At 33.1% G+C, this 14785-nt stretch overlaps 1 protein-coding gene across 1 annotated transcript; it reads right to left on the bottom strand.

Moving 5' to 3' along the window:
* Positions 1 to 875: 875 nt before the first annotated feature.
* Positions 876 to 2332, bottom strand: LOC149226506 (putative aquaporin PIP2-8). Its single transcript, XM_089375308.1, has 4 exons — positions 2005 to 2332; positions 1625 to 1920; positions 1361 to 1501; positions 876 to 1239 (listed from the first exon to the last, which is right to left on the bottom strand). The coding sequence occupies exons 1-4, from the start codon at positions 2285 to 2287 to the stop codon at positions 1108 to 1110; spliced, it is 852 nt and encodes a 283-aa protein (XP_089231434.1). The 5' UTR covers positions 2288 to 2332; the 3' UTR covers positions 876 to 1107.
* Positions 2333 to 14785: the final 12453 nt, after the last annotated feature.

Raw genomic sequence — 14785 nt, 5'->3', positions numbered from 1 at the left:
TTATTATTATTATTATTATTATTATATACCACTCTACCCTCTCAACCCTCTCAGTAAGTAAGATGAGGCAATTTCAGTCACCGGAGATAAAGTTTGTGAAGGTAAACTCTTTGATAATTTCAGTGTCATTAGTCTCAAGTTTTCGGTTAAGTATTCATGAACCTATGAAAAGTAGAATTTTATAACAAATTAAGAAAACTTACCAAAAACGAACGTCTTTTAACATACAAAAAATGGATATTAGATTCATTCATGCAAGACTTCTTATCCATCTTTACTACCAGCTCTTATCCCCGGTACTCAACCCAAACCTCCTCAATAATAAGGTACAGCTCTACTAGTTACCTTCCTTTTTCCTGATTATATATATATATATATATATATATATCATCATGCTTTGAAATGGATTTCATTAATGTTAATAGTTAATCTTGGCTGCATTTGACGTTTCTATGAAAAGTTTACCCAACGCTTTTGAAGACTGGATTAATTAATTTTATGTTCATGCAGTGATCAGGACTTTAGTTCGGATTGATGCTTAGCGCAGGCCGTTATTGGAAACCTTATGCCATTTAGTTATGACTGGTTTTAATTATTTTAACAAATAATACTTAGAAATTAGATTTAAAAAGATTAAAGGCTTATGAGATTGATTAGGAATGTTATGCCATTTAATTATGCTAGCTTTTAATTAAAATTATTTTAACAAGTAATACTTAAAAATCAGACTTAAAAATATCAAAAAAATTATATTAACAATACAGAAAACTAATAATCCACAATTACATTTAACAGATATAAAAGGAAGCCTTCCGAGACAGAAGCTTTGCACAAAACAACACTAATAAAATGTTCACTGTACGAAATTAATTTGACAATAAATGTCCAGAGTTAGACTCTTCTTGGAGATCGAAGAGTTACATTTAATAAATATAAAAGGCTTTCGAGAATGAAGCTTTAAACAACACAAAGGGAGGTATTAAAAACGGCAGCATTGTATTCATGGTATTTATCAATATTTACTTTTATCACCACAACTTACAATATAATGTCCGCCTATCAAACTGCAATGTGGGATAAGAAGAGATGGCGTGTGAATTTTTCATTCTATATTGCACTGGTGGGGTGGCTACGCATCGATTCCGAGTTTTTCGAACCAAAACCACCCGCTCTCAGAAGGTACTGGTGATAAGCCGTAGCAACCGCAGCTCCAATCAGCGGCCCAACCCAGAATATCCACTGATGCATTCATTCCATTAAACGATAAGTCACTATCAAATTTCATTTCTATCCATATAAATCTCCTCTTAGATCAGTAAAATGCAATGCCTCCAAACAGAGAATTATAGATAAATCTTACAAGATCGTCCCATGATTTTTGGTGGCCGTATATCACAGCTGGCCCAAAGCTCCTGGCAGGGTTGATGCCTGTGCCTGTGATGGGAATGGTTGCCACATGGACCAAGAATACCGCTAACCCAATTGGAATCGGAGCCAAAACCTGCATTAACCACTTGTCATATTAGTAAATTTCCATCAGTGAATGAATATTTCATAACACCTAAGTTTCGTATATATAGAGAAAGAGTTTGAAGGGTGGCAGAGTATGATTTGTGTTATGTACAGGGATGTGGGAGTGGCGGGCTTTGCGCTTGGGGTCTGCTGCAGAGAAGACAGTGTAAACCAACACGAACGTGCCAATGATCTCCGCGAAAAGGGCAGTTCCCTTGGAATAACCGGTAGATACAGAGTTCGATCCTCCTCCGCTGGAGGCAAAAAAGCTCCCCTGCATGCCGCTCACAAGGGCAGTTCCGCACAGGGCACCCAGGCATTGAGCAACAACGTACAGCACGGCGCGAGGAAGAGACACCTTGCGGGCAAGAAACAGTGCAAATGTGACAGCTGGGTTGACGTGACCCCCTGCACACACGCGTTGACGAATAACGTGATTCCTTCAATATATATATGGAATCAGATTATGATCAGGGCTGCATAATGCTATACCTGAAATTGCCGAAATGCAGTATACGAGCACGGAGATCATTCCTCCGAAAGCGGAGGCTTCTCCCAACAACCCCACTCCGCCGCAGGCACCTTTGCTTCGTTTGTTTTCAACAACGGTTGTGAGTGTTATGTAGAGGAAAAGCAGCGTAGCAACAAACTCAGCCATGGTGGCTCTGTAGAACGACCACCGCTTCAATTCTAGCGAATCCAAAAGAGGGGTGGGGGAATGATCGTCATAATCCCTGCTCTCTTGTTCTCCGCCTTCTACTCCCATCGCTGCCATCCTGCTCTTCTCCGTAGCTTAACAGCAAAAACTGTACTGCTAATAATGGATACCCCACTGTCTGGATTTTACAGACGAAAGCCGTCGGTTAAATAGTACTGAGAAGGGCTAACGTACCGTAGTCGTCACATGACTGTAGAGTATAAGCGAGCTGGATGTGCTGTAACAGTAGGGGACCTGTCCTGACCGTTGAGCTAAATTTTAGTATGAGGAAGTAACCTGGGCCTATCTCGCTCATAGATTATATTGTAAATTTAGGTGAAGGTATTCTTGGCTTCTAAATTCGAGAGGTTGGTAGGATAGGGCATCATTTCGCATTCGCTGGTTCAGTCGATGGGTTCCAACAGATTACTTCCGTTGACGTCAATTGCATCGCAACCATATGAGCGTGATATATATTATTTTATTCGAGATTCACATTGAAATATTAAAAAAAAATAAAAGAATTACAAATTTTTTTATTATTATTACAAAGTCAAAATATAAAAACCTTTATGAAATTAGTATAAATTATAAAAAAAATTATATAAAATTATAAAAAAAATTATATAAAATTATGTTAGTTAATATGGATATTGATATATCTTATTTAAAAAATTATAAATTATATAAAATTATAAATTATATAAAATTATGTTAGTTAATATGAATATTGATATATCTTATTTATGGTAATGTTTTTTGGTTTTTAATATATAATTCTTCAAACACTATATTTAAATATAATTGTAAATTTCAAAGAAATTACATATTTATACTATATTTAAATGTAAATTTCAAAGAAATTACATATCTATTTTATATTTGTTTTTAATATTAATAATGATTTTAATTTAAATTGATTAAATATATAGATTTTTTTGTTTTTGTTTATATGAATTATTGTTTTTTCATTCAACACATATTTTATTTTATTTTAAAAGAGATACATGTGTAACACTAATTTAAACACATAATAAATTACACATTTCTCATACTAAACCATATAATACCTCTCTAACCTATATATATATAAATATATATCACCATAATTCAAATATTCATCATTTTATCATAACTTTATATCACCCTACAACTCAATTCAATGACTACATATTATTAAGTAGCGGTTCGCTAAGTAGGATGAGGAAATTTCAATCACTAAAGCAAGATTTGTCAAGAGAATTTCTTTAGCATCCACGAACCAAGGGAAAAGTATATTTTGAAATATCATATTACTTAATGCCACATAAAATGAATTAGAAGAGACAATAGAATGTAAGTTTTAAACATGTAAAGTGAAACATAGTATATAATTTGTTAAGAAAAATTGAAAAATAATTCATAGCTTACACATAATACATAAATATTTATCATGGAAATCCTCAAACTAGAAAATTAGCAATTTTTAGATTTGGGACTTTCTCTTCTGATTATTAGATTAACATCACCATACATGATGTAATATAGATGTATTAGGCAATATCCAAAACCCAAATCTATTTACCTTATTAAAGTAGTGTAGTCTTATAAATTAAATGGTTGGTAAATACCAATAGGAATAAATATATGATATGCATCAAAACCCTTATGATACATCTCACCTTGTTAAAATAACAAAAAACATAAAAATTAATTAAATTATAGCTTTATGTTTTTTTATAATTATTATTAATTTAACAAAATAATTCATCTATAAATCAAGCATTTATACATTAAAAAAAGCTTGTGATAAGATTCTTAATCATGGAGATTCACCCTCACCTTACCATAGATATTTTTAATACTAAATAGGCTTTATTACAATGCCATGGGGAAATACCATGGTTTATCACTATCACATGCCAAAAAAACCATAACTCATTTCATATGACAATTGTTTATATGACATTATTTTTAATTAATCAATTTAATTAAAAAGGAAAAAATGTATAACTACCTTAATATAAATCTCAACTTTTAATTTGTATATAATACTAATAATATCCAATAATATATTGTGGATGATAAATCCCTACCATCCACCTAATAATTATTGATAATTAAATTAAATTTCTAGAATCTTTTGTTCCAAAATAGATATGCCTATTAGTTTAATTACAAACATATTTCATTAATTAGATATAGGTTACAATCGTAAAACATACCAAAAATAATCCAGAACGTTTTTCCCCAAGGATCCACCCAAAACACTTACCCTTATGATTCTCTAATATATATAAACAACATGTGGTGATAGCTATTTATATATATACAACACATTCCACATTAGAAGACACTCAAAACACCCTAAAGAAGTCAAACTCTCTTGAGGAAAAAATTATTTGATTTGATACATCTTTGAACACACAATAGGATCCCATATTTATAGTAATGGGATAGGTATAATAGATAACCATAAAAACCATTTATAATTGGATGATAATGACACCTAAGTGGGTATAACTCACAATTACATTAGAAACAACACTCTCTAGAAGAATTTGTTGGAACAATACATTTGTCCTATTAACTCTAATACTCCCCCTTAATGGAAAAATGGATTCTCTACTACACCTTGCTTCTTTATACACAATTTAAACTTAGCCTTTCTTAGAGGCTCAGGAAATATGGTTATCATATTATCATTCATATTATAATATGTCAAGTCAATTTACTTTTCCTATAGCACATCTCTTACAAATTGATTTTGTGTTTCAACATGGTTTAATCTAGCATCATAAAATAGGTTGTTTTCTAGTTTGATAGAGTTTTGATTATCACATTTGATGATGGTTGGTGCATTTCACTTTTCCCTCATGTCTTCAAGGATTCTTCTTACCCAAATTTCTTCACAAATAACAATGAGTAAGGCTTTTTACTCAACTTCAATGGAAGAAAAAGAAAATTTTGGATATTTATTGTTGCCCCTGACACAATTCTTGATCCAATACTAAATAAATAACAATAGAGGAATTCTTATCATTTGGATCTAGTACCCAATCAGGAATTGAAAAAATTTTCAACTCAACATTCAAATCATTAATATATTCGATACTAAAAATTTTATTCTTTTTCAAATACTCAACCCTTATCTACTTTCTAATGACTCCCATTAATATTATCCATGGAATAACTAAGTATGGTTTATTGAATATGAAACATAACTTCAATATCTCTCTTGAGCATACATAAGTAATTCAAATTCCCAACAACGACCGACATAAAGTACCATTCACTTCCTTTGTTTCATCATCATTTTCAAACTTAACCTTCTACTCCAATGGTGTGCACATGTATTTACATCCAATCATATTAAACATTTTCGTTAATTACTATATATATTTATTTTGTGTGATTAAAGTTTTACCATCATCTATCCTTACCTCAGGGCATAAATAGTAATGGAATTGTCCAAGGTCCTTCATCTCAAATTCTCAGGAAAAACACCTTTTATCTTTTTGTATTAAATTAGTGGTATTTCCTATTATGATAACATCGTCAAAATATAAAGAAATCAAAGAAATGGGTTCTTTTATTTTAATAAAACCTTGTTGATAGTAGAAGGTATCAATCTTCACATACCAATAGTTGGAAGGGTGTTTGAGTTCATATAATCTCTTATTTAACCTACAAACAAGATGTTCATGTCTTTACTTTACAAAAATTTCTTGTTGAGCAAGATAAACTTCTTCCTTCAATTATCCATTTAGGAATGTTCAGTTAACATATAATTAATGTAGCTCCCAATTATGCTTAGTAGACAATTCAATAATCATCCTTATGGTGTTCATTTTAGTTACAGGTGAAAAGGTGTCTTCATAGTGTATTCCTTATTTTTGTCAATAACCCTTTGCAACCAATATTTCCTTATATTTTTCTATGCTAACATCAACATTAAATTTTAACTTGTACAAATACCCCTAACCTATAGGGACTTTATTCTTAGAAGAATCTATTGATTCCCATGTTTCACTTTTTATAATTGAATTATCTCTTCTTTCATAGTATCCATCAAAATGGACGATCTTTAGTCTCTTCCATTGTTATATATGGATATGGAAAATTGTTATGTGTATTTTATACATGAGTAATATCAAAGTAGGGTTTTCATACCTTGTTGACTTAATTTGTTTAAAAATTCATTTGTTTTCAAACCTGAATGGGATCTCTCACATTTTTTATTGCAAATCTATAGATTTTCTTAATTTATTTAAAATTTGGTTCTCTTGAATTCTATGCATCCTTTTATCTTTGCAAATGTATGATGTGGTGGGTGGGGATCTATACCATGTGAATCTATACCAATTTCATTATTCATATCATGATTTTCCCACTACCAAGATTGTGATCATCTACTAGCTAGTGATCTCATCCACCAGTCTTTGTTAATTGGCTAAACTATTGCAAAATGTATCATAGGGAACATTGCTATCATAGAACATGGTGAAGCCCTTCCTGTGAAAATAGACAGCCAAACGAAATGTTCCTTTCTCCTTATGATATGTATTATATCATTACATTATTTTGCATCTATATTAATCTTTTAGAGTAAAAAATGAGAGGAATTAGCTCATAGGACATTTTCTACTAGTGCTTAATAGTTTGGAAAATTGGAATTTGAAGCCTTCTGAAAGTAGTTCTAGGAATCAAATGACATTTTTTTAGGGTATAACATTGAGAAGGAGGTTGATGTTATTGAGCTATGAGGCTCACCTATTACTTCTTCCACCTCTAATGATATTTGATTATAAACACCACTATTTATAAGATAGATGAAATTGATATTTGTGTTTCGACATATGGGTTTATTTCACCTCACTTTGAAAAACACACTACCACTATACGGTCTCAATTTCTAAGAAAAATAAGCTACACCAAAAGAGGACTTGGGAAAAATTGGCAAAGGAATTGTTGTTCTTATTACCCTTGAAGTGCAAAAATATAGAGCAACTATTGTATATGTTATTGATACTGACTCATTTTCTACCCCTACACTTATTAAATATTGGAAGTTACCATTTGTCGTATGTGGAGTTTAGAATAAGTTGTTGGATGAGAAGCCCCATTGTTCACTATGTCACATAGATTAGTAAGGTAGTTGATAGTGCCATTGTAGATGGAAATATTGTTGCACCATGATTAGAGTATGCATAATAGATATATAAGTGATATCAACACCCTCATATGAATTAGAATATTTTAGCCATGAATCAGAAACCCAATAGCTATTTATTCAACTTGTTACATAAATAACATCAAAGGCAGAACCATTAACCGGTACCAACTATCAAGGTCAATTATGGTCAGATTGATTTATATTCATGGAATCATTTGAACATGTCTTTGAAGACTTGATATTGTTGTGTATTATCAGTTGTGTAGCTGTAAAATGTGCCTCTTATGTGTTATTTATTGCTTTGGACATGGTCAACTTTTGATCAACCAGAAATCCCAGCTTATTGAAGTTTTCAACTTCATTGTTTATTCACGAAGCTTCAATTGTTGTTTCTCCCTCATTTGTGTTTAAAAGGGGGAATTTTGATGATGATAGAGATTTTCATTATGGATATATATTGTTTAGTTGTTTCTTTTTTGTCTTTGCAACTAATACATTGGACCATGTTGATTTTCTTTTATCTTGTTGTTGATTGTCTTGATCGTATCATTATTTTTATTTAATGAGCATTGATGGTAACAATTTTCATACCTTTTCAAGGGTTTTACCGTAACATGTTCTTATCATATTTTTTATTCAAAATAAATTAAGGGGGAGGTTGTGATATGTAATTTTTTTTTTCCAAGATGAATTTACAAGGGACTGTTGAAAGATGAATTTTTGATGGTGTTGGCAACTTGAGTTTACCTTTCCTTCTCTATGAGTTTGTCATAATTCCTATTTAGACCTTTCATTGTCCGCGGGCCTCGTAGTAGATTTAATGGTTGATGGAAGTTCCTTCTATTTTAAGCTTGTGTTCTACATATTTACCATTTCTTATTTTTTCTAAAAAATTTATGAGGTGGTTGTGAGTGGTTTCATTTCTCATGACTCTGTGACTTCTACTTTAAAATTAAACAAATTTCATTGAGGCTTCCCGACTCTCCTACTGAAAATTTTGGTACTTCATAATTGGAGAAATATTTCTTTCTTTCCATTCATTGGATGAATGTGGGATCTACAATTTTGTATTTCGTGTTTCTTTTAGCACTAACATCTTTTTCTCTTTTAGAGAGTATTTTTTTCGTATATGTTTCTCTCATTTTCTAAATTTATTAAATTTTTTACTTGGGTACCTTTTCAATTCTTGTTACTAGGACTAAACTTTTCTTTCTATTTACTCCCTACACTGCACTTAATGGGATGTTAGTGTTGGTATTTTCTAATTCTTCATTTTCCAAAGAGCCAATTCTCAGGAGTTGTAAGCTCAAGTAGGATTTATTATCTGTCCATTTTTCATAGCCATATTTAACTAACACTCGGTCTCTTACATTATTTTATATGGAAGAGATATTAATGTATTTGATACATGAGTAATATTAAATACTCTTACAATCCTCACTATTCGTTGTTGTTTTGCAAGAGGCATGAAAAATCAATGTAGCAATGGTCATCTACACTTGAATATGGATACACCAACTTATCTTTTAATGGATGCAAATAGATAAACAAACTTTGAAAATTTGAAAAATGCACAAATAAAAAAATAATAATAAATAAATAAATTATACATAATCAGAAAATTCAAGCACTAAGTGACTCCACTATTGTTGTGATTCTAATCATAGATGGAGAATTCATTTGACAACTCGATAGACCCAACAAAGATGCTTGGGATTCCCTAATGTCCTTTCCTTTCCTATTTTCATGAACAATTGATGGCCAATCAATCTAGGTATCGACACATTAAATTCCTAAGTGACTATTTATTTATTGTATCATTCTTTATAGTGTTAAGTTATGAAATAATAGAGATATCATAATTATGGATAACTTCATTTAGTTTTTTTTTTCCAAGGAAAAAAACGGTAACCTTTTATTAAAAAATTTAATGAAAAGTTACACTAGCAGATGCAATGAAGCATTCCGTAAGAAGCCCCCTGGGCTCGAGTGCTTTCGCACTCAACACAGACGTGCAAAGAATATGAGCTGAGAAAGGAAGAGAAAAGAAAAGAAATAGACATTTCAAGTTTTCCTCCCCTTCTTCTTTTCAACCTTACGCCACTCTCCTTGAGTGGGCTCGGCCGAGACAATGACTAGCTGGTTTCCAGCATACTGAGAGCCTGTTTCTTTGTCTGAGTCTGATGTGTCTGAGTGATGATACCGTTTTGTGCCTCCCATGTTTTGGTCCACGTTTGTCCTCTGATCTTGTGAAGCCATGTTGTCTGATGGGTGTTCCTGCTGGTTCTCTGTTTCATCTTCCTCTATTGTGGTATCATCCTCTTCTGCTTCTGTTTCTTCTTCTTCTTTTCTCCGATGGGTATTCAGTTCTGCTGCTTTCTTCCTTACGACGTCATCTATGTTCTGCCATCCTTTTGGCTTCCTTTGGTGCGACCTGCTTTTGTTTTGACTTTTGCATGCGTTAAACAGATGACCTGTTTGTTGACATCCCCTGCATCTGAACGCTGTATTCTCATAATCCAAGGTTTGCTTCCACTGTGTGTTGTTGAAATTTAGAATGATGCTATCAGGTAGTCCTTGGCTAAGATCTACCTCGACACATATCCTGGCAAAAGTAAAGATTCCTTTTATGTGTCTCTCTGAATCAATCTTTAGCATTCTACCAAGGGCATTCCCTATAGCAAATAAGGCCTTGTAGTGCCAAAAATGAATCGGAAGGTTATGCAGCCTTACCCATACTGGCATCCTTGATACCACCATGGTATTGGCATCAAACTCCGGGAACCATGGGGTAATAAACAGTCCCGCATTGCCCCAGAACCAAGGCCCTTCATTTAGGATTTTTTCCTTTTCTTCTTCTGCATGAAAAGTTACTATGAAAAAACCCTTTGAACATAATTTTATTTGACAATTTTTGGACCAGACCGTGTAGATCCATTGATACAAGGCATCGGTTCTCGGCCAGAAGCCATTAAATCTACAAATAACAGCCTTTTTCTGTAGATCTGAGAATAAGTATTCTACCTCTGGTAAATCCAGCGAGATGGATGGGCTTTCTGGCGCTTGATCCACAATGTACTGCCCTGGGAGTGTTTTATCAGTTGTTGCTTCTTTCATCTTTGGGGCTTCTTTCCCTTTGGCTGCATCGCGATAGGTACCTGTAGGATTTGAGGTAGCTCCTTTAGATCCACCTCGCAGTCGGTGATTGAGGGTAATAGTTGAATCCTTTGCCACCCTGTAATGCTGGAGAGTGAGTTGGTCCTGCAAACAGTACCCAGAAAAAGTGAGGATTTGTAGTGCAGCTGGAATCCCGATTTTTTCCTGGATTTCCTTTTTTAGCTCCAAAACACTCATCGGATCCCAGATCTGCACACAGATGTGTCTGCCATTTGTTGATCTTATAAAAATTTGCTTCAGATCCGTTGTGTATTCTGGATCTGGCCAATTTTTGTTTTGTTTCTGTCTGGGATTTACAGATCTATACCGTGGCATGCCAAAACGAGGCTTAGGGTCTGGCATGCATCTCTTTTCTTCATAATCACAAACAAAATTCCCATACCTGAGCATGAACTGCTGCTTCGATGTGGTATAAACCCAGATCTGCGCTGCAGGGGTCATAGAAGTCTCATAACGCCGTGGAGCCAGGGCCCTACTCCCATCCTCAGCTTGATCTACAGCTTTGCCTTTTAAAAACCGTCCTCGGTTGACAGATCGAAACCCCAGGGTTCCTAAATGGCCCATGAAAGCTAGCAGATGCCTCTTCTTTTCATAGTCGCATTCAGATTTCCCATACCTGTACAATGGCATAAAAAGACGCATCAGGGTGAAAAACATTTGTTTTGGGGCCGAACAAAAAATTTCTGATGCCGCCGTGGAGTATTCTAACTGCACCCTGAAAGAGGAGGAGCGCATATTGCTATGGATCAGTGCGCGAAAATCCTTTCCATCCGCCAAAACGATCCAGAACCCAACAGGGGCTCCGATCTCAGGATATCCATCGGCCAAAACTCTATGCGATTCGAAGCAGATCAGGGCTTTCAGCTCCGCGGCGGCGCAGAGCAAGCTTTCAGAAACCCTAAACCCAAGAATCGCCTCCATCGCTCCCTCAAGTAGAATATTTTTTTTTTTTTTAACTTCATTTAGTTTATTCATATAACCTAATAATTAAAGGTTTAATACATAATTTGAGAAAAATAAATTTGGATGGAAAGAACAAGAATCATTCTTCTTAAAATAACACTATATCTTGTGACCAGCTTAGATACATTGATTTCAATTATTAAATAAAAATATATATAATTATGAATATTTTTATTAATATATTCATTAAAATTAATCGATATTTTATATTCCTTCTTATTGAGGTGATATTGAGACATTATGTTTCAAAAACTCAAAGTACCCTCCTCTTGCATGCAACCTCATGCTGTGATGGTAATGCATGGGGCAACTCTCCGATGTAAACAAATTTAGATGATGAGTGAAAGTGGATAGAAAATAGTTCAATGCATTCATGGTACACCAAGTGGCATAGGATTGGGGAGGATGGTATGAATGACAGTTCAAAAAAGGTACCCTTTGCTCAACATGCAAAAGATTGTCTCACATTTAGAGTCGTTGAAGTGAAATGAAATGCTTCTGATTTGCAGTGACAGTTCCATGACAAAGTCCCATTTGATTATGGCCCCTATTAGTCCAAGAAAGGTAAAGCTACCATATAATGTAGTCATATAGAGTCTGAAGTCAGTGTGGTTTCTTTTACTTATATCGACACCACCCCTTTACACTTTCATAATTTTGTGCAAGTAGCAGAAGTGTAGATGGTGGTTAAATAGGACTATTAGGAGAAAGACATGGTGTATGTAACAACTATTGATTTTCTTATAGACCCAACTAAGATATTGAATTCCACTACAGTATGGAAGTATACTTCCATACTAATGTGTTTATGGATCATACTCTATCCTCTTGCAATGATGACTAGAAAGAGTTTTCTCGCCATATGGAAATGTTGAAGAAATAGAAAAAAAAATGTGATTACTCTGGTTTCTTCATTGGTAAAGAAGCACAATAGTGTGATCCATTTTAAATTTGGATCTTTCAAGAATCAAGATATTTTCATCACAATTCTTTTTTTCCCTTCATGTTTATTAATAAGTCCATAGTTAAGATGGATTTGTGTTGGTTTACTGATTTTGGATAATTGGTAATTTTATATGTTGCATGTTTTTAATGTTAATTTTCACATTTCAACAACTCTGATAATTTGCAACATTCATTAGAAAATATTTTTTTTTTAATGCTAATTTATACATTCCAATAACTCTAATAATTTTCAACTTTCTTCAACATTGGTTTCTAAGATATTTTGTTTTCTACGCAATTCTCTATTTTGTTTCTGCATGTTGGGTTCTTTTGAAAGAGTAAGTTTGTTGTCAATATCGAATATCATATACATTCGTGATGTATTATTTAAAATCCATTTATCTTATATTCTAATCTCTTAATTTCCTATGTTTTCGATATCAAGAATGGTGGACAAGTTGGCTTATTCTTTTGTAAAGTGAAGGAATGACATTTGTCATTGTTGTGGGATGGCATATCCTTCATTGTTTATTATTTTAGTCATATAGAAAATAGAAAACATTGTATGTAATGACAGATAGGTATGTTCCTCTTGTCTCAACTTGAGGTTCTCCTTGTATGTCTATCCTTGGACTGCAAATAGTAAAAGAAAAGGACTAGAATAAACCAAGCATAGGAATCCTAAAGCATTATGTATGGTAGGAACCTTGTACACTGTTGGACCAATGAATATGAAAGGGGTTAATTGTAGTCGCTTAATGTCTCCATAAACAATGCACTTTTGCAATTTTTATTTAGAAAATGTAGATATGACATTTCCTCAAATTCACACAATCATTAAAATAACCTTTGGAGCCTTCACTGATTCATTGCATATACCCTCACATATGAACAGATGAATACATGTTACCAAACCATCCAGAAGTTCTAAAGTATGTGCCTCATTATGTCTCTAATTCCACATTGTTGGTCAATTAAAACCCTATAAGTTATCGTTTGGAATGGTTGTCATTTTTATCAGTTATTATTTTTATTAGTAAGTTAATGGTCTGTAAAATTTAGGCACATAAGTTAGTCCTTATAAAATTGGACTGTGATGTTGCATGATATTGTAGTTCAACCTCCTCATAAAATGTCTCTATTGTGCAGGCCCCTTTTTCTATCTCTTTGATGCCCCTCTCTTTTTAACATATATAAATTATTAGTTTTCCTAGTTTGAGTTTTTATATGCATTATGGTTGTTTTTCATTACCTTCAAGATTTTACTACCCATGGTTCTCTTCTCTTTTCCCAAGTAATTAAGAAGATGATGATAGTTTATGGGTGACATATGTTCTCTCCCTATCTTTTATAATTTCAATATAGGTATTTTTTCTACTGTTTTGATTCCCATCCCAATAAGTATATAAAATGCTTTCTTTACCCATAAAAAATTTCTAATTATGAATTCTATAACTTTTAGTTTTTCTTTATTGTTTTGTATACTTTTCATGGTAATGCACACATTTTATGGTGATGATTTGTTTTGTACTTGTGGTGAAATTGTTTCCTTCATTTTATTTATTTTCCAACTTGTGGAATTTCAAATGATGCATGCATGTTTACGTTTTAGTTGTTGGTTTATTGCATATTATTTTCATGTGGAAACAACTTTCGACTTTTCTTGCTTCTTCAAATGCAGATGTAGTAATTACTAGTCTATAGACATTACTTGCATTTGTAAAGAAACCAGTGGGCAAATTCTCGGTTATATATACTTCTCTTAATGTGAAGTTGTTTTCCTTATCAAAAGGATGGGGTGGTAATGAAGAAGGTTTGGGGTTGTTAGAATTTTCTGCTAAAAATGGGACTGACCTTATTGCATATTAGCTAGGTTTTTCCCTTCATTCTAAATTTCATGCTCAAATATGTTTAGAAGGGATATTATGAAGTGGAAGTGTTAAGAGACTCAAGACTACAAGTTATTCATATACCACATTTGAGTATGAATTCTGAAAGTGATCCCCAACTTTTGAAGCATCTAGTAGATGAATATAAGGTGCTTGTTGGCCTTATGTTTTATTTACTAACAAGATTATGTTTTGTAAGAGCCTTTTCATGTTTAGACACCAGGGGGGCAATACATCTATATTCATCTTCTAGAGTTTATAATTCTAGTGCAAGAAAGTAATGACACCAATAATTTATGTGCTTTTTTATCAATGAACCTAAGTTTGTGAATGAAATTGTAACAATAGTATGATTTGATCATGTGTTTCCTAAAGATATTCATATTTTGGCAATATTGGCATTAGGGGTCCTCTATCGGGATATATTTTTTTAGCCAATGGTTTTAA

The sequence above is a fragment of the Pinus tabuliformis genome, chromosome J (assembly GCF_031772625.1).
Source record: "Pinus tabuliformis cultivar Carrire ecotype Pingquan chromosome J, CPIR1, whole genome shotgun sequence".
NCBI classification, from domain to species: Eukaryota; Viridiplantae; Streptophyta; class Pinopsida; order Pinales; family Pinaceae; genus Pinus; species Pinus tabuliformis.
This window is presented reverse-complemented; position numbering and strand designations above follow the sequence as displayed.

Coding starts and splice junctions, on each gene's coding strand:
- LOC149226506 (XM_089375308.1), bottom strand. CDS start 2,287: ATGGCAGCGATGGGAGTAGAAGGCGGAGAACAAGAGAGCAGGGATTAT. Junction 1,502..1,624: donor CCCGCCACTCCCACATCCCT/GTACATAACACA, acceptor TGGTTAATGCAG/GTTTTGGCTCCGATTCCAAT. Junction 1,240..1,360: donor AAAAATCATGGGACGATCTT/GTAAGATTTATC, acceptor TGAATGCATCAG/TGGATATTCTGGGTTGGGCC.